General features: G+C 40.6%; 1 protein-coding gene across 19 annotated transcripts in view; it reads right to left on the bottom strand.

The window, feature by feature from the left end:
- The window catches only part of SOX5 (SRY-box transcription factor 5), a 947,053-nt gene that overhangs the window by 116,256 nt on the left and 803,773 nt on the right, over positions 1-27,024 (bottom strand). For 14 of the 19 annotated variants that reach the window (XM_059726572.1, XM_059726578.1, XM_059726573.1 and 11 more), the window contains 2 exons: positions 22,919-23,042; positions 3,658-3,743 (listed from right to left, as the gene is read on the bottom strand). In XM_059726572.1, coding sequence (XP_059582555.1) covers positions 3,658-3,743; positions 22,919-23,042 — 210 coding nt within the window. The remainder of the gene's footprint in view (positions 1-3,657; positions 3,744-22,918; positions 23,043-27,024) is intronic. The other 5 variants (XM_059726574.1, XM_059726569.1, XM_059726571.1 and 2 more) reach the window with 1 other exon arrangement.

Below are 27,024 nucleotides of genomic sequence, written 5' to 3'. Positions count from 1 at the left end.
ATGACAAAAAAGTAATTTTTATGTTTTCTGGTTTTTTACCATAGGAAAATTAACACATGCTGGCTATCCTTCTCTACAGAGTGCAGTAAAGTTACTTCAGTTTACCTGCAGGGTAAATTTGGTAGGGTCATCTAACGTGGGATATAGTTTGTGATCACTTCTAGCTACTTCATGGTATGTAGTACAGGCACCCTAACTCCATTACTAGTGCTCTTTATCCACTTAGGTTTTTATAATCGGATAACCATTGCGTTTATTATCTCACTAGAAAAACAAAACAAAATGATGCCTTTGTGTCTGTGAAAATAAAGCTAACAAGTGTATCAGACCCTGACTACAAGAGACAAAATCTCTTGCCATTTCTTGCCTTGAAACTGTGTCACTTTTTGACCTCCACAGAAAAAGACATCATGGCTGTTAGCACACAAAGGGCACTCCACACACAAATGTGCACTGACAGATGTTAATGAAGGTGCTCCACTTCGCAGCGCCTTCATCTGAACCCTCATATAATGAGGATTTAGATTGTTGTACAATCAGGCACTTTTAAAGCACTCTGTAGCTGTGAACTTCTGTGAGGGCATAGCTGTAGAATGCTTTTGAGGGGCTGATCATGCAACAAATGTAACTTCTGTCTGCACCCGCAGTCTGAAGGAGTAACTAAAAGGAAAAAAGTGGAGATACTGGGTGAGGAGAAGTTTGACCCAGTGGGATCATGGGACATCCTGGGTGTTTTCACTGAAAAACTATTGTTACACACTTTGTAGATAAATTTCCAAAGTAAGAGAAAATACCTCTCCAAATGATGTCCCAGATTTTAACTGCTACACATTCACTTATGCAGCATAGAGCTGGTTTCAGACCAGCAATATATTTCACATAGGTTATCCAAGAGTCACCCTTCTTTGATGTACGCTGGACTTGATCTAGTTCTTGAGGGATATAACACACTTTAATTCAGTACCTAAACTCTGAGCTACTGAGTCCCAACAAGTGAGAATGTCATAACAATGTGTCAAATGTTTCTCAGCCTGATTCAGCTCCTCTGGCATTAAAGTTAGATACCCATTTTGGATTCAGCATCAAAATAGATGCTTAAAATGGTAACAGAAGCCAGGGTCCTGATGCTGCTAAGTGAATCAGTGTTCAAAATGAAGCAGTATTTCTAAAATTTTCATAATATACTCATGGCTTTAGAGATATTAAACCTGGGGTTTTTATGGGACCTGTGAAAATTAGTGATTCAATTTTTCATCCATTGACTGACTACCAACTCCTGCTTCAGTCCTAGCCAGAATCACAACTGAACAAGACAACATATGTAAACTTGCTCAATCTTTTTTTTCCCTTCATGTTCACCAGCACAGGCACATGAGACCTATGGTACTTTCCACATTTTCTGTGGTGAAATGGTCATTCTCATCCTACCTTCAACTCAGAATACTTTGGTTCAGCATCTGCCAAACTACAAGCCAACACTAGTTCTGAAATGGAAGACAAGACCTCACCAGCCCCTTTTATGACTTACTTATATCAGAACAATTCTGAGCAAGTGCTGAAAGAGATCTCAGGGTGTGTGTAGATGAAATGGGGGCCCTAAACTGAAGTGGTAGGTTTTAAAAAACACCACTTCAATTTAGGGCTGATTCAACCCCCATGTTGTGCACACACCCTGCTGACTTACCTACCTCTCTGGCGGGGGGGTCACAGGGGTGGGGAGGAGGCGAGCTGCTGGCAAGCGGAGTGGTCCTTGGGCTGCTGTGTGGGGCTGGTGTTTCTCTCTGTCGCAGCGGCGGCTCTCCGCTCCAGATGGGACCCACCCACAGGCACCCAGCTCGAGCGGTCCTGGGGGGCACCGCAGCCATGGAGGGAAGGACCGGGCCCCCAAGCAGTTCATGCAGGCAGGTAGGCTCTGGTTTCAGGGGCAGAGATCAGGCTCACCACTTTTCTTGGGCGGAGTCTGCTTTCCTGGACTGCTGCCAGGCTGCCTGCAGGGCTTCCTGCACAGCCGTGAAGCTACACGGAGCCCAGTACTTCACTCCACGGCTGTAAGGACAGCAAACTAAAACTCCTTCAAAGAGTTTTAGTTTGCTGCACCCCAAGTCATTTAAGGCACGTTACACCGCCGAATTTCCTACAGTGACTGGAATTAATGTGCAATATGCCACTGACATGTGCAAACACCAATACCATTAAAGGGGTGCAAAAGCATTTAACCCTCTTTAAAGTGTCATGCACACACACTTCTCGTTTTGTCTATGCACAGCCTTAGAGTCTTCAAAATTCTGTTTCTTCATTTCTAGTCAGTTGGTTTTTTTGTTCTCCCTTCTTGCTCCTATCTGTGCATGTGTGGTAGAACACATGTCTCCACTACAAGCACTTTATCAGGATTGAAGTTATTTCCCAGAAGTCATTTCAGGAGGATGGCATATGCTTCACTACTTTTATAGCCCTGTGGCACTTAAACTGCCCATGTTATTTGTAGCTCATAGAATCAGAAACTAACACATAGTGTAGCTTTTCATATAAAGGCACAATAGGAACGAATGTATTAACCTCTGTGGTGCATAGAATGTGTCAGCTTACACACTGGCAGCTATTCTGTAAAACTCAACTGACTAACTCCATAAAAAGCTCTAGCAGAATTGTCTCCCATCTTTTCCTGTGCTAGCTGAACCAAGAGGATTAACCTAGTGTAGTTTAAAAATGTAGCTGCTTGCACATAGTTTTGAAAATGTTCAGCTCTTCTAAGCAAGTACTGAATATCCTACATGGCCTGACAAATGGTAATGAATAGAGGTACATATACTCAGTGGTGAATCTGGTTTTACAAAAGAATATCAAGTCAGGTTTTTGAAAAACTATAATTGATTTGGATCTGGATCCCAGTTATCCAAAAACTTTCTCCAGGCCCATTTCTATCAGTGAACCACAAATGCCAAAACACAAAATTCCAACTGCAGCTATCACACTTGCTAAAATTCAGTGGGCTTAAATCTGGTCATTTTGGTTTGGAAAAGATCTGCAAAAATCTGATTCAGATCCTTGATCAGGTATTCATTATCTCTAGTCCCAGTCTGGGTCCTGGAATAGCTCTTTAGCATGGCTCAAACAAGATTCTATAATATTCTTATAACACAGTTTTGTAATGCCATAGTGTTAAATTAGTAAAATTATTAATTACTTGCATTACAGCAGCACTTACACTATGCTGGGTGACTTAAAACTATGTAGGAGGGTGCAGTTAGTGCCCTGAAGAGCTTATAAGTTAAAAAGACAATCGTGGTAAGTGATCTTTAAGCAGTTTAAAAGTTTTTATCAGGGCAGGCTTTTTCTGTCTACGAATAGTTACTGGTTGACACATAGGCAGTTTCTAGGACACTGTAATGTAAAAGGAAAGCAAGTATTTTTTTTCCTATTAAGAGTTAAAAGCACAAATCTCAAAATCAAAATTAACATAGATGTAAACAATATATATGTTCCTACTGGTAAATGGAAAACCTGAGATGGCTTGCACTTAATTTAGCTTCAGACGCTAATTTTAAATGAAAAGAATGCACCAAAAACATTGTGAGTTTCATTGTGTTCTAATGGAATAGAAAACTGTTTTCCATATTTACTTAACCTTTGCCTCCTCTGCATTGTTTCCAGACTTACCTGCAGTTGAAGTGGGCCTAAGCCTGGTGTTGCTGCGGCAGCAGCTGCCATGGTAGTTGGGATCAGCTGAACAGGGTAAGGGTCACCTAAGTAAGAGAATAATAGAGGCGTCAGCACCTTTTATCTACTCTCCACCTGCAAATTAAAGTCCTGCATTCACTCTTTCCAAAAGCCTTCTTTTGTGTGCCTTGCTGAGGCCTAATGAAAAGCTCTATTGTGCAGCCTTTTACTAACACTCTTTTCACAATTCTGGCTGAGAGAGGAATGTGAATAAAAGGCACAAGCAATTAAGGCGGAAACCTCATCCTTTTTCATGATGTATTTAGGGAAATGGAAAGAAGTGCACATTGATCAGAGGGCTATACTTCAAAAAAGAGAATGAAAAAAGAGAGAGAGGGAAAAGAAAAGGAAAACAGTACAACCTTGATAAGATCACAGCATTAGAAGGGGACAAATTTACAGGCTTGTCCAGAATATGAAGTTAACCAAACTGAGATCATTGTTAGTAAACTGAACCTCGTGTAGATCAAATATTAGGATTTATGTGAACAAGAACTGGCACTCTCTTGAATGCTACATCTCATCTTTGGTGAAGGCAATCTTATTTTACGGAGTCAGGCCTGGATCCTGCAAAAGGGATAAGTGTATGAAGTCAAGGGTGAAGTCAAAGAGATTAGATGAAAAGGTCAGAAGCTTTGCTGCTTAGTAAAACTGAGATAACTTAAGGCCAGAAACTGCATTGTGCTAGGCAGTTTACTCTAAATAGGAGTAAAATAACAGTTTTAAAGATTGGATATACTTTTCATGGAAAATGTTCATTTGCTATCTGTGATGGCAAAAGTCAATAAGGAGAGACATGTTTCATTCTGAAAAGGAAATAGACATTTCTGATTTGTCTTTAAATACCTGACTGTTAAACAGACTCTTATTTGTCCTCCTACTGATCAAACCAAGAGGAAGGTGGATTATATTCTGTCTCCAAATTACAAAATGTTTGTCCAGATGATAAAATGACCCTTTCCACTCAATTAATAAAGATCATCAGACCACTGGTGCATCAGTGCAGCACAGTTTGAGCCATTTGAAATAAGATTAGGGCAGATGAGGAAAGTTGCTGCCTGAGACTGCAGTACCTTTGTTTCAGCATGCATGCTGAAGTTTCCCTATAACATTTGTTGAGCAAACTGAGGGTGGGGACAATGAAAAGACCTTGCAGAACATTAGATACCATCATTATAAAGTATTAGAAAATAATATTTTGTGATAACAAAATCAAAACTCCTAAAAAAGATGAACAGGAGGAAAAATACTCTACGTTTTTTTTAAACATTGTAAGCAGGACGTGGTAAAATTTAGATACATGCTTTCAGGAAAGCAACTAATGTTTAGATTATCCTGCAGCAATGCTCTCTTCTTGTATAGAATTTTTCATGCAAGGATCTCAGCATCTTGTAAACATTAAATCTTGCAGTTCCCCTGTAAGATGGATCAGTAGTAGTAAACCTAGTCACAGATAGGCAAAGTGAAGCCCATAAAAATAATAAAATAATAATAAAAATAATGCCAGGATTTGGAAACAATTAAACAATGCTTTACTTTAAGGGACTTACATGTATGATGACTGTTAAAAATATATGTAAGGGCTTTGCTGAATTAAGCTAAAATTACTGTCCAAGGACACAGAGCCTAGTAATCTAAAAGCTAAGACCGTGAACCAAGAATCATAGTTTCATAGTTGTTTCATAGTTGGTAGGGTTGGTAGGGACCTAAGCAGATCATCTAGTCTGACCCCCTGCCATGGGCAGGAAAGGATGCTGGGGTCAAATGACCCCAGCTAGGTGATTATCTAGCCTCCTTTTGAAGACCCCCATGGTAGGGGCGAGCACCACTTCCCTTGGAAGTTGGTTCCAGCTCCTAGCCACCCTTACTGTGAAGCAGTGCCTCCTGATGTCTAGCCTGAATCTGCTCTCAGTCAACTTATGGCTGTTATTCCTTGTTACTCCTGGTAGTGCTTGGGGGAACAGGGACTCTCCCATTGCCTGCTGGTCCCCCTTGGCAAGTTTATAGGCGGCCACCAGATCTCCTCTCAGCCTTCTTTTGTGGAGGCTGAACAGGTTCAGGTCCCATAGCCTCTCCTCATAGGACCTGCCCTGCTGCCCCCAATCATGCAAGTGGCCCTCCTCTGGACCCTCTCGATGCTGTCCACATCCCTCCTGAAGTGCGGCGCCCAGAACTGGATGCAGTACTCCAACTGCAGCCTGACCAGTGTTGCATAGAGGGGGAGGATCACCTCCTTGCACCTGCTCGTGATGCATCTATGGATGCATGACAAGGTGCGGTTAGCCTTCCTGACTGCATCTCCACATTGGCGGCCCATGTTCAACTTGGAATCAATAGTGACTCCAAGATCCTTTTCTGCCTCTGTGCTGATGAGAAGGGAGTTCCCCAGCCTGTAGGTATGCTTCTGGTTCTTCCTCCCCATGTTCAACACCTTGCACTTGTCCATATTGAAACCCATCCTATTCTCATCCGCCCGCCTCTGTAACCTGCCGAGATCTAGTTGTAGCCTGTCCTTCTGTTCTAGCGTGATCACTTCTCCCCACATCTTAGGGGCTAGATGCCTACCTTCATGCATCATGATGCGTAACTTCCCACATCAGCCTCTAGTCCACACTTCTTTTTAGAAAAACATGCTTTCTGTTCTGGTTTGATGTTTAACCACAGTATGCTATTGTTTCACATTTTTCATAGTCCATTGATTTAAGATTCTATTTCACATTTAATATCATTGATTGAAAAAAAGTTATTCCATGATTGAAATTCTTTTAGAACTATAAGCTGTGTAGAACTAAGATCTCTGCTTCAGGTTCGTTATTTTTTTTTCATTTTTTTCAGTTCCCTCAAAATATTTTTAAAGAACAAGAAACAGAAAACAATTCTTAAAAGCTTTTAAGGTCCCTCCATGAACTTTTTGGGAATCTTTTTTTTTTTTTTTCTTTCTTCTTTTTGCTACTTCAGTATTATTCTGGTCAATAATAGAATTAGGCTTAAAACAATTCATTCTTTTTATTGAGTGCAATTGGTCATGCCTCTGCTAGCTTTTGTTTCCCAAGATTACCTACCACTGTAACTCTACTATGACTAGTCTATATAACTAATGTATAACTATATTAACCCCACCCTGCCTGCCACTGAACCTACGGAGCAATTTTGTGAAAGTTTAAGTCATATACAGTAATGTGCAGAGAAATCAAGATTTCTTCATGATCCTTTATACAGATACATGATAAAAGAAAGCTTATTTTCTGAAGTGCTTATGGTACCATTACACATTACATTTAGCATGTTATATTTAGGTTGTAGTGGGTGCATATACATGTGAAATTAAGGTGATGCAATAAACTCCAGAGCAGTTTGCACTGGAGTCAACTACTTTCAGGTGCAGTGTCTATACATGTGCCCAGGACAGCAGCAATTTGAACTGGGGTGAAACAAGCCCCCAGCTGGCTGGGCTGACCAGGTGCAAAAACCTGGTCATCATCTGCACGTGGGTTTTGGTGCAGTAAAGTACTTGGCCATAAGATAGTACTGTTCCTGACAGTACTATCCTATGGCTGAGTTAATTAGTTTACTGTGGCCTAACACCAACACACGTGTAGACTGGGCACATCTACACATGCCCCTATTGCGCAGTAACAGCCTGTACGGTGCCAAGCCAGTGCCACACAGTTATTTTTAGCCCCTATATCACCATAGCGACATGGTATATGGACAGAGTATGTCGCTATGGCGATGTAGCTGTGGCATCATGGTCTGTGCCCGCTGACGGTGTGTTGCCATAACATGTTGCTACAACAACGTAGCATCACTTGTAGACACGCTCACTCTGATGCTTTACTGCAGAGATAGTCAACTCTGCAGTAAAGCACACATAGATGCACCCAGTAAGCACTTTCAAGTGACCTTGAAATTTTTTTGAGCAGTCCCATGTTAATACTTACTACAATCTAAATACAATCTAAGTAAAATCCCTGGTATGAGTGAGGAATGGGGGGTGCCAGTAATGTAAAAATGCTGGTTACTTGAGGGCACAGGGTTTCTGCCTAGACGCAGAGTGGGGGTGAGGGAAGATGGCGGTGGCTGCATGTAGAGCAAGGGGCAGAGGGGTGGTGGCAGCTGTATGGAAAGAGGCAGCAGCGGAGCATGGTGGGTGGCAGTGGCAGCCACCATGTGCAAGTTTTCCCCCTGCTCCCCTGCATCCAGATGGTTATTAGAGTGTGCCAGTTAGTAAAATACCAGATAACAGGGATTTTACTGTACTTTATCTGAAACTGGATCTGGTGTGATCCCAGGGCTGAGACTTAGGCCTTGTACAGATTTCACTGTTCTCTCAGGGAAATCACAAGTGCACAGATGTTCAGGCTTTTTCTCCCAGGGTAAAAATGGCCACTCCTGGAGAAAAACAACCTGGTAACAATTAGGATTAACCAATTTCTCCTGAGAGAGCAAATATCTGTACATGACTTTTCTCAGAAGAGAACACCGGCCTCCAGCTTCTCTGCTCCCTCCTCAAGGAGATAATGTGTTACTCTCTGCACTCTGCTGCTCTAAAACACTTTCCCTTCACAATCTCCACATTGTGCTGCAGGGAAAAACAGGATGACCATGGGCAGTCTGGGTCAGCCAATCAGCATTGCTGTGATCTGTTGCCAGGCAGACTCAGGAAGCCTGCAGCACATGGAGAGATGTGGGCACAGGGTCGCCATAGCTGCACAATACAAGGTCTCCACTCTTCAGGGCCTCAGCATTTGAATGCCTATTGAAGCATCTCTGGTTAAGTTTCTCTACCAGGAGAATAAAAACCTGGGAAAATTCTCCTAGGTCATTTGAATGTGTAGTCATAACTTGAAAATCAGCTGATTTAGGTTTTGTCTGAGCAGTTGTAGTTAGTATTTAGACAAAATCAGCTGATTTTTAGTCTCAGCTCTGAGATGGCAACAGCACCAATGCAAAACTCTGTTGCAGTATGGGGATTGAGAGCAATACTAGCACAGCACAGCACAGCACAGCACAGAACAGCACAGCAACTCGTTCAGATTGGGGGGTGGGGGTGGGGAGGCAGGCTGGGATTGACACCAGCATGGCATGGGAACTAGTCCCAACCACTGCACTGCACTGAAGTTTTGAACAAGTTCCTGTGCAGTGCATGGGCTTGGACTGCCTCCCATGCTGTGCCAGTTTCACTCTCAGGCCCAGGCCTGCACTGGAGCTTTGAACCAGCGCTAGTGCAGGGGGAGGGAGGGAGAGCCCAACAAACATGTGGCTTTCCTCCCCTCTCTCCCTTCCTCCATACCTCACTGCACCAGAACCTTGTTAGGTCAAGGCTTCAGTACAGTAAGGATTCTAAGATCCCAGCAAACAACTTTGCTAGACTCCTCCTCCTCCCACTGCCCCTGCTCCTGCCCCTGCCCATATTGCACTGGAGTCCTCCAGCTGTACTACATCTGTGGAGCAGTTCAATATGTGTTAGCTAATACTATCTGGAGATACTCCTTGCCAGAAAAGGCTTAAATTTTTACTATGCTACAATGGCACTTAGCATGTGCTTCGTTGCTTGAATTCTCGGATGCTAGCATTGAAAGTGCAGTTAGCTTGCGGTAAGTGTAACATGTAGCAACACCCTACTAATTTAGCAGATAAAGCAAAGTGTTGAAGGAGAAAACAGAGATGCAATTATTCTAATGATACCTTTACACACAACAAGAGAGCAGGATACATGTCTTCTGACTGTTAAAACTGCACAGTAGTCTCTCTCTCAAGACTGTTCTTTGAGATGTCCTTAACATTTCCCCTGGACCAATATTTAGATTTTGTCTGAGCAGTTGTAGTTAGTATTTAGTTCTGGGGAATGCATCTGTTAACTATTTCATAAATACTTCAATAAATGTCATTTTTAGTTATAAAGAGTTGTTGCAACATCTCCCAAGGGCTGGGAATTTTCTCAAATGTGGAAGAAGGTAGGTAGCTATTTGAAATAGCCTGTTGCCAAGCCATTCAAGTTTGTACTACTTGAAACATATTAACACATTTTCAAATAAAATTATACTGTATCCAATCAACAAAATTCAATCATAACATACTCCTGTGTTACAATCTGGCAGGGATTCTTAGGGTACTAATCTCCTCAATCTTTCAAACAACTACAAAAACTGATGGATTATGTAAGACTCTTAAATTATAAACTATCAACTATAGCTATTGGATTTTTCCTATTAAGTAAATAATAAAGTCAGGTTGTTATTATTTCTATTTTTTAGAATAAATGGCATGCCAGAATCTAGAATGGGACAAGGGGTGGAATGCACATCATAAAAGCAAAAACAGAAGTGATTTATTTGGTAAATTCTTCTTCTATAAAAATAGTTGCTCCCATCTTCCCATAATTTAAGTATTGCTTAGATAAATAATATTACTCAGACATGACACTAAGGAGAGAGAAAGAGACCATAAGAAAGAGCATGTAATGATGACAAGGCATGGGAGAGAGGTGAAAAGGGTTGAAGAGGTACTTGTGAGCTACTTGTGTAAAAGGTAGGGAGTTAAGCACAGAATTGGCGGCTCAGTCTCGGAGGTCGATTGTAGGAATATCCCTCAAAAGATTACTTGAGTATCTTTGATGCAGAGGAAAGTTAGGAGAAAGAAGATATTAGTGGATGGAATATGGGACCTTAAGCTTACTTAGGAAATGAAGGTATTAGAGAAGAATGCTGCTGAGTACAGGTTTGATTTGCCAGAGATGGAGAATGAGATGTCTTGTGTGGGACACCAACACAAGCGAGGAATAGTGGAATTGTCTTTGGATGACCTACAGACACTGGAGAAGATCATCTGTCTTGAACAAATAGAAAATAATCATTGGAAGCTAGCTTGTGAATGCTGCCATCTCCAAAGCAAAGTACTGAGTGTTGAAGAGAAAAGAGGTTAGAATTATGGGAGAATGGAGCTACTTGAGGGTATAAGAGAAAAGAGACAAACTAGCAACATCTCATCAGAATCCAGTGGTCTCTAAAAACCTGTAAGTTAAAGTTTCCAAAAGTGAGTCACCAGCCTTGGTTCCATCAGTTTCCAGCGACCCTTTAATCTTAAATGCCTAAAACACTTTTGATGAAGAGACTCAAGCTTCAGTCACATAGGCACTTTCTGGACATTTCATGTATAAAGATCAGGGCTGAATACTTTCCTTCTCACATTCGTTTCAAATCCTTCATCCTATTTTACAAAGATGCTCATTTGTTCTTCTGCCTACAGAGGAGCACAGGATGGGAAAGGGCCCCCTGGGCCATTAAGTCCATCCTCTCCAATCATCATTGTTCACCTGCCATTCTACTTTTGAGACCTGAACCTTTCCCACTGCTCCCTCTTTGTTTCTCTCACATACAAGCACCTTCACATCATGCTCCATGGTGTCCCTTTTGCTTGGAATCTCTATTCTGTTCCTCTATATCATGCAAGTGCCCCATCTTTAAACATACCTTCATCTCACAATCCCCCAAAGACAAACCTCCAAAAACCCAGTCCATATGAGAAAATTGTTCTGGTAACTTAAGTCACTTTCTACTTTTCCAAACAAACCTCTCTCTTTAGTTTAAGAATAGCTTATTTGAGTTTGGTTTTAACTAAACCCTACTGAACTTAAACAAAACTAAATGAAGCCTAGTTAAAATTGGTATAACATTTTTCACACAAATCAGTTCAAAATTACTTCTTAAATTAAATCAGTGCAACTTTCTCATGTAGTCAAGAGGCAATATCTGTGGAGACTCCTAAGAACTTCAAGAGCCTAGAGGATGTCAAAACCATCAGGCTGGACATGCCTCTAAGAAATAAGCCCTGTGCACTTGCATCTGTTCTGCATATTCCTAGGCCCAAAATTCAGGCAGAGTAGACATTCAGGAGCAGGCCTGAGAAGCTGGGAGTGGCTTAGAGCTTGGGTCCTCCCAAGACAGAAAGCCCAAGTGAAGTGGTGGGACAAATGTTCAGGGCTGCTCCACGTAATCTACTCCACGTAATTTTGTGGAGGTGGATAAGCATGGAATGGGTGGGGTTTATATTTGGACAGTTATATTCACTTAGGAGTTGGGTAAAATGGACCCTAAGTCCTATTCTCAAAAGCAGTTTAAGCACTTAGGAGGTCAAATGCCATGAAATCTCGATGTGCCTGCTCACTCAAATGTGTTTAGATGCCTAGTATCCCACTTATTTCCCAGTTCCATTTGAGGCTCCAACTACTTAGCACACTTTGAAGAATGGGCTTTGGCTCTTAAGTTGCTCATATGCCTTTGAAAACCATATTCTAGTTCCAATACGTTTTTTTTTATAAAATTACAAAATAAATATAATTTTAAAAGATGCTAGCAACAGATGTTCATTCTACTAGTCAGTTACATTTTAAAACTATTTTGTGTATTCTCACTCATCTCATTTATTCTCTTCCATGTTATAATCCTCTCCCAGTGTCTTGTCTTGTAATAGCCTGCTAGCACTTCAGAGTAGGCACCACCACTTTATAAAACTACAACAAATACTAATATTAAATTATAATGTGATTGTAGAGTCACTGGCCATTATCTCTGAAAACTCATGGTGATCAAGGGAAGTCCTTGATGATTGGAAAAGGGCAAATATAGTGCCCATCTTTAAAAAAAGGAAAGAGGAGGATCCAGGGAACTACAGACCAGTCAGCCTCACCTCATACCCTGGAAAAACCATGGAGCAGATCCTCAAGGAATCCATTTCTAAGAACTTGGAGGAGAAGGTGATTAGGAACAGTCAGCATGGATTCATCAAGGGTAAGTCCCAGAGGACTGGAAAAGGGCCAAGTGGTCCCTATTTTCAAGAAGGGGAGGAAGGAGGACCTGGATAATTGTAGGCTGGTTAGCCTCACCTCTATTCTTGGCAAGACTTTAGAAAAAATCATTAAAGATCACATTTGTGGGGGGCCAGCAGGTAACACAATGCTAAAGGGCAACCAGCATGGGTTTATAGCAGGCAGATCCTTCCTGACTAACCTGTTGTTTTTTTTATGACCAGATCACAAAGTGCATAGATGCAGGAGTAGAGGTAGATGTTATTTACCTGGATTTAAAAAAGGCTTTTAAACAGTGTTGCACCCAATTTTTATAAATAAACTAAATAGCTGTAATGTGGATTTTTTCAGTCAGGTGGGTGGAAACTGGTTTATGGGATGCACCCAGAGAGTGGTGGTGGATGGGTTAGTTTCTACCTGGAGAGATGTGGGCAGTGGTGTCCCCCAAGGCTTTGTCCTTGGACCAGTACTGTTCAATATCTTCATCAGTGATTTGGATGAGGTTGTAGAAAGCATTCAGTTCAAATTCACAAACAACACCAAACTATGGGGTACAGCAAACACACTAGAGGGCAGGGAGCGAATTCAGGTGGATTTGGACATCCAAATTTAACAAAGATAAGTGCAAAGTGCTGCACCTGGGGAGAAAGACTCACCAGTACACCTATAGACTGGGAAGTACCATTCTAAGTAGCATAACAGCAGAAAGGGATCTCAGAGTCATTGTCAATGCAAAAATGAATCTGAGTCACCAATATGATGAGGTAATAAGTAAGGTTAACCACAGTCTTTCTTGCATTAGTAGGTACATCATGTGCAGGTCTAGAGAGGTGATACTTCCCCGTTATGTGGCACTGGTGAGGCTGCAGCTGGAGTACTGCATCCAGTTCTGGGTGCCGCACTTCAAGAGGGATATGGATAACCTGGAAAGGGTTCAAAGGAGGGCTACTTACATGGTTGAAGGCCTGCAGGTAAGAACCTATGAAGACAGATTGAGGGACCTGAATCTCTTCAGCCTCTGCAACAGAAGGCTGAGAGGTGACCTGGTGGCTGTCTACAAGCTCATCGGGGGGGGGGGGGAGTAGGGTCAGCAGGGAATAGGGGATACTCTGTTTACCAGGGCGCCCTTTGGGGTTATTAGGAACAATGGCCATAAACTGAAGGACAGCAGATTTAGATTGGACATCAGGTAAAAATTATTTATGGTGAGGGTTGCCAAAATATTGAATGGGCTTCCAAGGGAGGTGGTGCTTCCCCCTACCTTGGAGGCATTTAAAAGGAAATTAGACAAGCACCTGGCTGGGGTTACTTGACCCCAGCACTCTTTCCTGCCCAGAGTAGGGGGTTGGATTCAATGATCTAATAGGTCCCTTCCGACCCTAGAAATCTATGAAATCTATGAAGTCATACCTGACCAACCTGATTACCTTTTATGAGGAGGTAACTGACTCTGTGGATGTGGGGTAAGTGAACATAATATACCTTCACTTTAGTAAGGCTTTTGATACCATCTCCCACAGCATTATTGCAAGCAAGCTGAGAAAGTATGGCTTGGATGAATGGACTGTAAGGTGGGCAGAAAGCTGGCTGGGCTGTCGGGCTCAATGGATAGTAATCAATGGCTCAATGTTAGCTTGCAGGCAGTATCAAGTGGAGTGGCCCCAGGGGTTGGTCCTGGAGCCAGTTTTGTTCAATATCTTCATTAACTAATCTGGAAGATAGGATGGATTGCACACTCAGCAAGTTAGCCTGAGGGACTGACTGGCTAAGCAGCAGCTCTGCAGAAAAGGTCCTGGGGGTTACAGTAGACAATAAGATAGATGTGAGTCAGCAGTGTGTCCTTGTTGCCAAGAAGGCTAACAGCATTCTGGGCTGCATTAGTAGGAGCATTGCCAGTAGATCGAGAGAAGTAATTACTCCTCTCTAATTCTGCACTGGTGAGGCCACATCTGGAGCACTGTGTCCTGTTTTGGGCCCCCACTACAGAAAGGATGTGGACAAGTTGGGGAGAGTCCAGCGGATAGCAACAAAAATGTTTCAGGGGCTGGGGCACATGACTTCTGAGGAGAGGCTGAGAGAACTGGTTTTATTTAGTTGAAGATGAGAAGGCTAAGAGGGGATTTAATAGCAGCCTTCAGCTACCTGAAGGGTGGTTCCAAAGAGGATGGAGCTAGACTGTTCTCGGTGGTGACAGATGACAGAACAAGGAGCAATAGTCTCAAATTGAAGCCTTAGCTAGAATGATCTAGTTGGGGATGGTCCTGCTTTGAGCAGGGGGTTGGACTAGATGACCTCCTGAGGTCCTTCCCAACCCTAATTTTCTGTGGTTCTATAATAATGTTTTGACAGGATTATTAGGTTGAACCTGATTACATGACACAACAAAAACTGGTCAGAATTATTTGACTGAAATATATTTTAAGTGAGATATGGCTTTTTACTCTAAATTTAAAACTTTCACATTTTTCCTGAAATTTCCTTTCTTCTTTTCAATGAAATTGGAAAAAAATAAGTGTAGACTTTTTTGTTCCTTAGGTCTTAAGCTTATTGTTATTTGTCCTGCTTGCCTTTTTCAGTGATAAAAATGAACACAACCAGGGTACAGAAAATAAGGGAGAGTGAGAAAGGGAGAAGAGAAAGTATGAAAAATGAAAATAATGTAAACTTTCTGAAATAAACATTTATCAATAAAAAAAATCATATAAAGTTAAACAAAAATTGTGCCTTCTCATAAATCATAGGTTGAAAATTACTCCTAACTGATCTAAGATTTCTCCCCCTATTTTTAACCAGCTCTAGAATTCACTATAATGATTATAACCATATTTTATTACTCAAGTATTTTTATGATGAGTATGCAGAATAGGCAAATATACACAGCTATGCCATACAACTTTCCCACTATTCAATTCATACCCATGCCCTCACTTTTTTTTGACAGTCTGATGTGGAAATGGAGATACAAGGCATGCAATGTGAGAATTGGAAAGAGTTGTGGCATTTGGACAACCTACATGACTTTTGTCCCAATCAGTTTCTGGTACTGTGATAGTTTCACACACGCTAGTAGGCACACTCTTTTTACCAGAAAGCATCCAATTCTTGGTATACCAATCTACAATTATAATATTCTTTTCTTATTTGGGGGGAAGGGAAGATGAGGTTTTAGTCATATGATCATTCTTTTCCAAGACACAAACAGTAGCTGTAAAAGATGATTAACATTTTTACAAAGAAGCTACAGTATGTGGTCCTAACAACACATGGTTCCTATTTTTGTCATTCTGATAAAAGCATACCATATCATTTTTTTTCTTGCGATTTGGTGATTGTCAATGACCTGTGTGTCAGCTGATACAGCTGACACAGTTAAATCAGAAATTAGTATGCAATCTCTTTAGAAGTCAGACACATGGACCCCGAGTACAAGAAAGATTATAATATGGTCCACATGATACCCCATTAACAATGAAACATGCGACTAACTAAAAAACAGAGATACATCAGCAAATACGCCTAAGGAAGTTTATGGTATTTAACTCCTAAACATTAATTTTATTGTACTGTATGAGGAACCAATTAACTATGAGTTTCATTTTTATTGGACATAGGGAATATTGTTCAGAAAATGGATGAACAGTAAATTCAGCATATTTATTTTTATGAGCCTTGGCTTGTCCATCTCATACATTTAAGATGATTTTAAAAGGTAATTAGATATTTCATCAATAACTTTGTGTAGCTATTTTATTTAGAAAATTTCCAGCAGCTGTGAACTGATATGTAACAAACACACTATTACCTATTGTATATTCACACTTTTCTTCCAATTGCATACTGCTGAAACAATGATTAAAGTGCTTAAAAATGATATCTGTGACATCTGGCTTGGAGCATAAAATGATTTGTTGCAACAAATTATCTACAACAGAGAAAGGAATGGGGAAAAAAGAATCATTTTTGTTTTATAGTTTGGCATGTATTCTTAAAAAAGAAAGGCATCATCAAATAAAAATGCCACCTAGCAATCTTCCTGAGAAATAGCAGATAGCCTGGAAAACATATTTTGTAGTAAAACTTCATAAAGTATAGTACCGTTAACCACAATTCCTGGGGAATAATAAAAAAATCTTAAGAAAAGAGCCATATGATTCAAATTGTCTCACACACTTCAGTTTAGAAAATGAAATGTGTTGTTGTTGTTAATCCACCAAGCAAGTAACTTTTTTGGAGTTCAAATGCTTCAGTCACATAAAGAAATAATAGCAATACAATACATCACAGTATCATAAATGGTTAATATTTTTTTCTTCTTTTGTCAAAGTGTCTCCAAACAATTAAAGAAAAAAAGATCAAGAAACGATGGGGAAAAACTGCCCCAAATAACAGTGGCTGCATGTACATGTGATGTAGACTGCACAGTTGTTACTGCGCAGTAATTTAGTACTTGTGTACACAAGTAACTGGAGAAGTAACTGGAGTTAATGCAGAGTAGTGCCCCCAGCTGGCTTCCTGGAGATGCTTACTGTGCAGTAGCTCATTACTACTACACAGTAGCTTGTTACTACTGTGCACTAGCGTCACATCATACTTTGTGCCATGCGGCACTACTGTATAGTAGTAAGCTACTGCACAGCAGTTACGAGCTACTGCATACTCCATGTCTCGAGTAGATGTGACCAACATGTATTTATTTGGTCCCTTTCCTTTAGAAGGAGCTTGTACATTTTTTTTTTTTTTTTTTTTTAATGTGGACAGCTAATATAAGGGATGGCGCAGCACATACTGCACCAGAAAACTGACAGGAGGCATTCTGCTGCTGGAAGTAGGAAGGATTATAACTTGTTAATATCTGTCCAGTCCATGTTGCCTTATTAGCAAGTGAATCTTCCTGCAGCAGCCTTGTCTTCTTCTGCAAACAACCTTCACTATCAGTTACTTAAGGCACAATAGTTTAGCATTCTGTACACAAATCTATATACAAAGACATACATGACATACAAAAAAGAGCTATTTTGCTCACCACGGATAAGCAGCCACCTCCGAGATTGTAGCAGCTCTTAAATCAGTACACAACACTTAATATCGTCTTAAGACTTACCATTTGTATCCAACTTAGTATTTGCAAAGCACTTCATTAATTAAATTAACCCCTAAATAAATATCTTATGGCTTCTGGATTATTAACCATCATGATATCTAATTTTTGCTACATGGCATGGGGTGAAATCATGGGCTATATCAATAGGTTCATAGTCAATGAGACTGTTCCCAGTTGTTAAAATGGGGACATCAATGGGTGCATTCTCTGTAGGCCTGTGCAAAGTGACTAGTATTTGGTTCAGATTTGGATTTGGCCGATTCAGGGCACAGTGATTCGATTTGGTGATTCGAATCACTGTCCTGAATTGATTTGGTTGTATCTGATTTGGAGATTCAGCTGCTGCCAAATCTCTGAATCAGACAGGCCTATATCCCGCCTGCTCTCCCAGTCCAGCAATGGCTGCCCTGCCCGCCCCAGCTCTGGGCACTTTGAAAAAAAAGTCCGAACTCACCTGGTGCTGCCAGGTGGGGGGCAATTCCCACTGTCCAATGCAGTGTGGGGGGCTTTGCATGAGGCCTCCGCCCCACCGGTGTCCCAGCCCCACCCATGGCTCCCCCACCCACCCCAGCTCCAGCCCTTTAAGGAAAAAAAAAAAAGAGAAAAACTCTGGAACTCACCTTTCCTGCTGTCCTCCACAATGTTGGGGGCTCTGCACGAGCCCCCCGAAGCCCTGAGGCCACTGCAGGAATGGTGAGCCCCAGGGTTTTTCTCATTTTTGTTTTTTTTTTTCGTAAAGGGCTGGAGCTGGGGAAGGTGAGGCAGCCATGGGGGGGAGGGGTTCATGAAGAGCTCCCCATGCAGTGTGGGGCAGTGGTGGGCAGCAGAGATTGCCCCCCCCCACTCAACAGCACCTGGTGAGTGGGGCTTTTCTTTAAAGCACCAGGACCTGGGGCGGGCAGGTGGGGCAGCCATGGGGGTGGGGGGGGACTGGGGGAGCAAGCAGGGGCTGGGGGCTGGCAGGGGTCCCCCCATGGTCTCCTCCTCTCTCCTCCCCTGCCCCTACTTACCAGCTCCTAGTCTGAGTCCAGTTACCTGCTGCAGCTACCAGGGACTGTCCGAATCATCGAAGCTCTCTTAATCAATTCGAACCTTTTAATTGGTCCCCTGATTCGATTCAGAGATTTGGGCACTGAATCGGGCTGAATCTCCTCCAAATTGAATCACCACCTGAAGCTTTGCACAGCCCTAATTCTCTGCATTAGGCCTCCCACAGTTGCTATCACCAATAGTAATAGTAGCAATAGTGGAAATGTTAAGAGTAAACAGAGTTTGGCAGGTAAGATCAGAGGGTAGTGACTGACTTTTGTAATGCCATGTGACAAATCACAAGTGGTCTGCTATTATTTGAGAGAAGAAAATAATTGCCTGGGTTTTACCTTGTTGAACTGAACCTATGTGGAGTGGAAATTAGTGAAGACATCAGGGTTAACCCATAATATGATAACAATTTTAAGGACCACAGCTAGTTTTAATTGTAAATTGTAATTGGCTAAACTTGTACTGACTTTCCTTTTATACAAGAAGGAGATGTCATCCAAAAAAAAATTTAATATTTAAATTTCAAATATACTTTGAAAATGTAGCAAATCAGGTGACCAATGAAGAGCCAGGATTTTTCCTTGTATTCATGGGAAAATCCATGAATAAAATATTCCCAACATTACATACTAGCAACTTCTTTTTCTAACAGACCAGTACTTTGATTATTAAACAATAACAACATAACACAAAACATTTTAAGCAATCATATGACTCTACCAAGGTAGAAAGGTCAAATAACAACTGGAACCATGGATCAAGAATCAACAACTATGCTTTGCTTTTCTAAAAGAAATGCAATCTTAAACAAATTAAATCTCTCCCAAAGGGGCAACTAATAATCAATAAACAATCATCTCATCTTGATGAAACTCTCCTTCCCGCCCCCCATTATCTAAATATATATATTCCCTCTTTGTTGTTAAATACTGTATTAAACATTATATTATGTAGCTCATATCTGTTTGCTATTGGAACTGAAGTGTATAATACAGCTTTTACTTCCCAAATGTGAGTTACTAATAGTAACATAATCTCTTGAGAACTATAAATCAGCTTTACAAAATTCTCATGAAGAAAATGTATCAGCCCAGAAAATAGCACCTAAAGGACTTTAGTCCCATTTTTAAGTGCGACTTTGAAACATAAAACAAAGGGTAAATATCAAACACTGGAATCAGTGGGAGTTAGGCACTTATCTTGCTAAGAATGTACATTTAGCCCAGGCCCCCATGAGAGCGCTCGAGCCACCTGCACTTACATTCATTGCAGATACTGATCCCACTGCAGCAAGGGTAAGTAGAGGTATAACAAAGCATCAGAGGGTTGCACAGGATGGTGCTGCAGAAGGGATAGGCAGCTCAGCATAGCTGCATGCTGTCTGACTCCCTGTGCTGCCCCAGATTGTCAGACCTTCCTGGGCTGGATCTGGCTTGCGAACCATAGGCTGCCGGCTCCTGATGTATGTAGAACACGACTATGCTGCAGTCCAGTTAGACATACCTTAAGCCTCCCTAAAAGTCAATAAGCCTTAGGTTTCTCAGTGCTTAGGACACTTCTAAATGTAGAATGTGGAATTTAGGTGCATTTGAATGTTTTGTCCAAAATCTTCTGGTCTATCAGCTACCATGTCTTTACCATAAGGACCGATAAACATGTGAAAAAAAAGTAGTAGGGGGAATATTTTAATCGCCTGTCAAAAACATTACTTGATGTGAGCGTGTTATATTTTTAAGTCTGCTATATTCTTCATTGCTACAAGCTTTCTAGGTATAGTTAGACGATTATATACTTGTGTTTACATTACATTTTGAGTGAAGAGGGGAAAAAATCCTTTCGACTACTTATTGCTTCTCTTCAGCTTCTCATTCAAACTCAATTGAACATGCCAGGGAATCACCAAACACAGAGCTGCTTTTTTCCACTGGCTTCTGCTCAGTCCTAGACCTTGGCATACTCTTATTTCCAAGCTTTAGTGCCAGAAGCAGCAGCAGCAGCAGCAGCCGCCACCACTTTGTTCTTTTTTTCATTTCCAAGGTTACAAAAAATATGTGATGTCATATGTACTTCACAGATGCAAGTTACTATATAACTATCTTACAGCTAATATACTAGAAGTCAGAAAAAAAGGGAAAAAAACCTCTCTGCAAGTGAAACTGTACTGACATGGAACTAATTTAATCTGCCTATGTCTAATGGGGTGCTTTCTTGACCTTTTCCAGGCCTACAGTTACAGTAGTATTCATATTCAATGTGGCTTTCAGTTAAACATTCTATACTGTGAATCACTACTATCATTCTAGAAAGAATGGATATGAAATCAGTGGAAGAGCTGAATGAACCCATGCTTTGGCACTGCAGCTGCTGAGTGAGGTGAAGAGTCATGAACACTGGCCCTACCTATAGCACACTGGGATAAGGCATAATGGCCAAAGGGCAGGTCTCTCAATGAAACCCAGTACTGATTCAATGAAGTTATGAAAACCACTAAAATTATGGGATAAATAAAAAGGTATCATTAAAATAGTTGCTTCACATTCTAAATTTATTAAAAACGTTGCCAGTAGTGAGCACTCCATAACCAGAAACAATTGATGAATTCATGAATTAGTCAATAATACAGATGGATACACTGATGCAGACATAATAAAGCTACAGTCACACTAAAGACAGAGAATGGTAGAACAAGGAAGTCTTAGATAGCTCAATAGGAAACTGATGTCAGAAGAGTTAGATAAGCACAAATGCATGAAAACAGGTTTATGAAATTCATGCTGTGGCAAAATCTATTTGCTGAAAGGAAGATTCTTCATTTATCTTTAACCCATTTTTATTATGATTTTGTTGACAGGAATAAGAAATTATATAGAACATTTTAAATTATGTGGGAAAATGGAAAAATATTAGGATTTTTATAGAGAACTAGCCAATTGCCCATCAAGAATTATGGAGGGGTGGGGGGCAGGGACAGAGGCCTGTGTCCTTTTCCCACTCCCCCACCTCGGGCCGGAGTGGTTCCCCTTCTCCCCCCCCCCCACTGCTTTGGGCCATAACCCCCCTCCTCTTCCTGCTCCGTCCCTCCCCTGTTCCCCACCATCTCCCTTCCCTGCCCGCTGTTGTTGGGGGGCGGAGGGTGGCACAAGCCCCTGGCTCCAAGAAGCAGACACGGGGGGGTGAGGCCAGTGCTGCTGGCTTTGCCCTGCCACTCTATCACCTCCGTTATGGTGGCACTCCCTGTGCAGTCCCTGTTCTTTGCTCCCTGAAGGCAGAGGGGAACGATAAGTTCCCCCCCTGTTCTCTCTTGCCCCCCTCCACTCTGGCCCCTCAGGTCTCTACTGTCATGGTAGTGCTCTGCTGTCTGTCCCTGTCTGTGTAGGGCACTCTGGCTGGCTGCTGAGACAGCCAATCAGAGCACGAATAAAGCGTTATGGAAATACAGACAGACAGAGACTTAGGCTTTTATAATATTAGAATAATGCAAAGCTTTCTGAGATTAAAAATACCAGCTACTACAGTTTCTAGTCTTAGACTCCATATTTAAATCTACTTATGGTTTGTGTTAGTCTATCAAATTGAGAGGCATATGCTATCTTTGATCTTTGTGCAGAACTCCCGTTGAGATTAATGTGAGTTATGTGTGCAGAAAGAGGATAGAACAAGCCCCTTAGTTAACAAACAGCAAGCAGGCTGCTAGAGGAAAAATCATATTTCCCTACAATAGTGTAGAAATTTATTGGGACCCATCAAAAACTTCTTCAAATTAAAAGGAGAGCCCGGGAAAGCAGCAAGCTTGATCTCCCCACTCCCCCACTTGCAGCCTGCCTGCCTGCCTGAGCTGCATGGGGGACCGGTGCTTCCTCCATGGCTGCGGTGCCCCCCAGGACCGCCTGAAGAGTGTGTATGTTATAAGCATGGTTACCAGTTAAAAAGGAATACTAAAAAAGTTGGAATGTATACCTTCCCATAAATCAGAACCCACTAAGTTCTCTCAGTTCTGACACCCAAATTCAATAGCCATTTCTGAAATTGTCTGCCAGTAAGTCAATTAACATTTTTCTTGGGCTCCTGGCAAATCTGTTGTTACACCACCCTTCACATTCTTAAACTCCAAAGTGCAATTTAATTCTTCTGCCAAGTTAAGGAAAGAGAAATTATGCTTTTACTCTGGCAACCTGGAACATCATAAATTTTGGATGGCTTGGTTCAAATTGTGCCTTCCACCCACTTCCAGCTGGAAAATCTATAGGACTTACTGCATCCTGCCTTGTAGCTGAAACCAGGAGGAAGGAGGAATCCTTGCTGAGCAGCTGCTGCTAGAGTTCGTTGGTCTGGAGGGAATACTGGAATCATTAATGGAGGCAGCTGTCCTTGGACCTGCTGAACAAGAGATGGAAAATCAAACCTGGGAATTCTTCTGGAGAACATGCCTTTGTAGGTGCTCATTTGTTCATTTTTACATAGGTCCAACTAGAACAAACTTTTCAGTGACTAGGTGTACCAGTAGCACCAACTATGCAGCCATATGTTAATCATTACAAACCACAGGACTTAATATTAATTGCCTTAGTCTAAAATAAATCAAAGGATACTAGTGAGACATATCTATATTTCTTTTTAATTATTTCTTCTCCCCATAGACCATAATAGCTTACTTCTCCACAATTTCAGACTTATCCACCTTCTCCATACAGCCATAAGATATTCCATATCACACTGCTGCCAAATCACAATTGTGTGTAGTACCTTTCACCCTGAATGATTATTCACAACTACTTTCTAACTAAGATGCATACATTAAGGTAGGAATGTCTATGTGTATATGCATATGCATACATTCATTATATATGTATGCACATGCACATATACATATTGTACAGACACATACATTTACTCCAAGACAGTCTGAACAAAAAACACCCTCATTGATAAAACACTTTGCTCACACATGAAATGCAGCCATATCAGAAGTGTCAGCTATTTAACTTGTACAGCAACACTACACAACAGCATAAGGCAGGAAATGAAGAATATTATATTGCAAGTGAATATTGCAAGGGACTTAAGGCAGGCACAAATTAGTCATCTCAATTGGAAATCAGCCATATTTTAATAGCTAGCACTTTCTCTTGCAAAGTTTTGTGAAAGTTTTTGATTACTACAAATGGTCAGGACATCATCTTTATATATGATGCAAAAAAGGAGTGAATCTTTTGTTAACTTAAGCCATCTAAATGGTTGGTCTTGACAAAAAGTGTACCAAGAAACAAAAAACTTGACACTGGGGAGATAACCCAATCAAGGAAGAGACACTTCCAGGAGAGGTCATCAAGATTTACCACTGCATTGTAGAGCAGAGGTGTGTGTGAGTGAAAGAGGTTATCCTAAATTTAAAAACTGGCATGATATATACAATTTTAATGCTCAAATGCTTGGTAGTTACTTTGCCTTTTCCACCTAGAACATGCTACAAGGGAAAGACTAAAAGACCTGTTGGTAGACATTACTGCAAGTGAACAGAAAACTCAAAATTTAAGCTATGCCAGATATAGCTCCAATCACTGTGTTAACTTGATTCATTTAGGTTGCAACTTCAGTTTTCTTGGATCTATTCTGATCCAGTTAACTAAAAGGTTTACAGGATTATGGAACACAAAAAATGGAGAATGCTGTTTCTTCTCCTCTCCCATTCAATCACCCTGGAATTATCCCATTTCTGCCTTTATTTGATTTTTTTTATATCAAAAAACAAAGTAACTGTATTCTTTTAGAACAAAAATGAACAGCCGTGTGGAATTTTTGCATAGTACTCTTCTTCGGCAAAAAGCCATGGAACTTTTTTTTTAAATGGTTTCCAAGGATGAAAGTGACTTTGCCAAGCAAAGAAGCTTCAAAACAGGACTCAAAAACACTAATAGAAAGACAGATGGCTCTACTAAGAGCTTTGCTGCCAAAAAAAATGTTAAAAAAAAAAAAGTGAAAAAAATGGAGTGATGTTATTGAAGCTGACTGCAAAGTTCTCTGATGACTGCAAATACTCTTGTCCCATTGCAAGTGTTAACTCTGCCTCCAGGGCTAATATAACTAAAGCACCACACACACACAAATTGTCACTGCCAAGTCCACAATGTAGCTCAAGTCTGCACTTGATTTCAAGTGACTGCCAAATACACGAGCAAAACACTGCACTGAAAAACACTCCCTTTTAGGAATAGATCCACCAGGAAAATGCCCTTTTTTCTTAAGACTGACTGTCACATTTTCTTTTTCAAATGATAGCTTCTTGCAATTATCCATGGAGCCTTCGGACACTTTGACTTCAAATGACACAAATCCAGTTATATAAAGGCCGTAGAAACTATAGATAGGTGAGGATGGTTTGCATGGATATAAAAATAACTCAGTCAAAATAATGTAATTTTTCATTCTAAACTGGAATGCATGTAGCACCACTCACATACCTGCAATTCATTTCCTCCCAAAAATAAATAAGTGCAAATCTTCTTTCATTTAAATGTTTACTTGATAAAATACTAAATGAATATATTATAACTGACTCTTCATTTTTAAGGTGTGTCTACTTCCTGTATTTTAACTTTTTTATATGCCATGTATATTGTTACCTATTGTTGCTATGGTACAATAGTTTAACCCAGTACCAATTTCAGGGCCCAGTTTTCAGTTTTAGATAAAGGATTTCCCCCCCACCTCCATCCCCCCCCACCCCCACTTTTTATCTAACCTGATGTTAGCTATATTTGTTTAAAGATACTTGTCATATATTAACTCGTCTTTCAAAATATTTTCCCCACTAGTAACTTCTTCATACAAATTTTATCATTTGAGCATAAGTGACTCTAAATCAGGGGGTATTTAAGACTTTGCCATTCATTCTCCAATTGTATGCAAATAATGAAAGTAAATATACAAATGTATTTGTGTATGTTACAACTATAAAGACCTGCATATGTTTGATAATATACATCTCTCCCCATCCTCTTTATAAAACTGTTTTTTTTTAGTTTGTAACATCCTCAGGGTAGGGTTTATGGGTTAAATCCTGGCCCCACTAAAGTCAATAGCAACCTTCCATTGACTTCAACGCATCAGGCTTTCAGATGCAATTTTTACACTTGTCACTGTTGGTCTCTAATCCTAAATGGGGACTGTGTCTGTTGCTGCAATGTATATACAGTATCACCTCATAAATCCAACATGCTCGGGATCAACCACCAGCCAGAAATTTGAAAATTCCATTTTTTTTAAACCGGAGCGGTCCTGGAACAGTGGCCACATAGAGCAGGGTGGCAGATGGTGATGGCAACTGCCGCATGCAAGCTTCCCCCTCCATGTCCGGGGAGTGGTGGTCAAGGGAACAGAAGGGGAAGCTTAAAAAGTGCTGGATTTTTGAGAATTCCAGAATTTCGAGATCCAGATTTATGAGGTCATCCTGTATCATCATCATCTGACTTCACAATTGTTCATGTCTCTGAAATTTATTTTATAATAACGTGTAGCTGAATATCACCACATATTTCAGATATCCAGAAATAGCAGTTTATTACATGACAGTGTAGAGGTATGTAATACATTGAAATGTTATTATACATGTCTGACTGCCTCTACTTTGCCCTACTCACTGTGTATCTAGCCCAAGGCTCATTTTGATATTCCAAACAGGTAACTAACATCAACTAACACACCTAAAAATTCTCTTTCTCTAGCTCTCCATCTATTATTTTGTAGGTGTTTTAGTTAATGTTACTTACCTGTTTCCAATATATTTTTCTTGCTTGTTGAGCTTCATCTATATATAGATCTCAACATGCAAGTAAAATAGCCCCTTCTTTTTCTTACACACATACGATTTCTCCATCAAAGTAGACCTGCTACATGTAATATTACAGGGCTAGAAATAGATGCTTAAAATCTTTGGAAGACATATCATATTTCAATATGACCTATGGTAATTGTTTCCAAGCCTAACTCCCAAGATACCATGTTATAACATTTAAATGAATATAAAGCATTTTTAACCATTCTTAGAGGCACTTTAAATGTATTACTCAGATCCATGTACTGTTGGACTCATGGGAAAAAAAGGAAGCTGGGATACTATTAAATATAAGAATATTTTTTAAAATTCTTTTAATTAACCTTAAATACTTTTATTGTAACACATCTGGCTTATGTAGAAAACTAGGTGTGATATGATACAAAGGGGCAGGGCGGGGGTTGTACTCATTTGGTAGGAACTGCATGAGTTACTATTATATTCAGTGCTTAGGTATGAAGAAGTCACTGGAGTGAAGAGAACACAGGGCATTTTAAGATCAGATAAGTTGTCTAGAAAATCTGAGCT

Source organism: Alligator mississippiensis, chromosome 4 (genome assembly GCF_030867095.1).
Source record: "Alligator mississippiensis isolate rAllMis1 chromosome 4, rAllMis1, whole genome shotgun sequence".
In the NCBI taxonomy this organism is placed as follows: Eukaryota; Metazoa; Chordata; order Crocodylia; family Alligatoridae; genus Alligator; species Alligator mississippiensis.
This window is presented reverse-complemented; position numbering and strand designations above follow the sequence as displayed.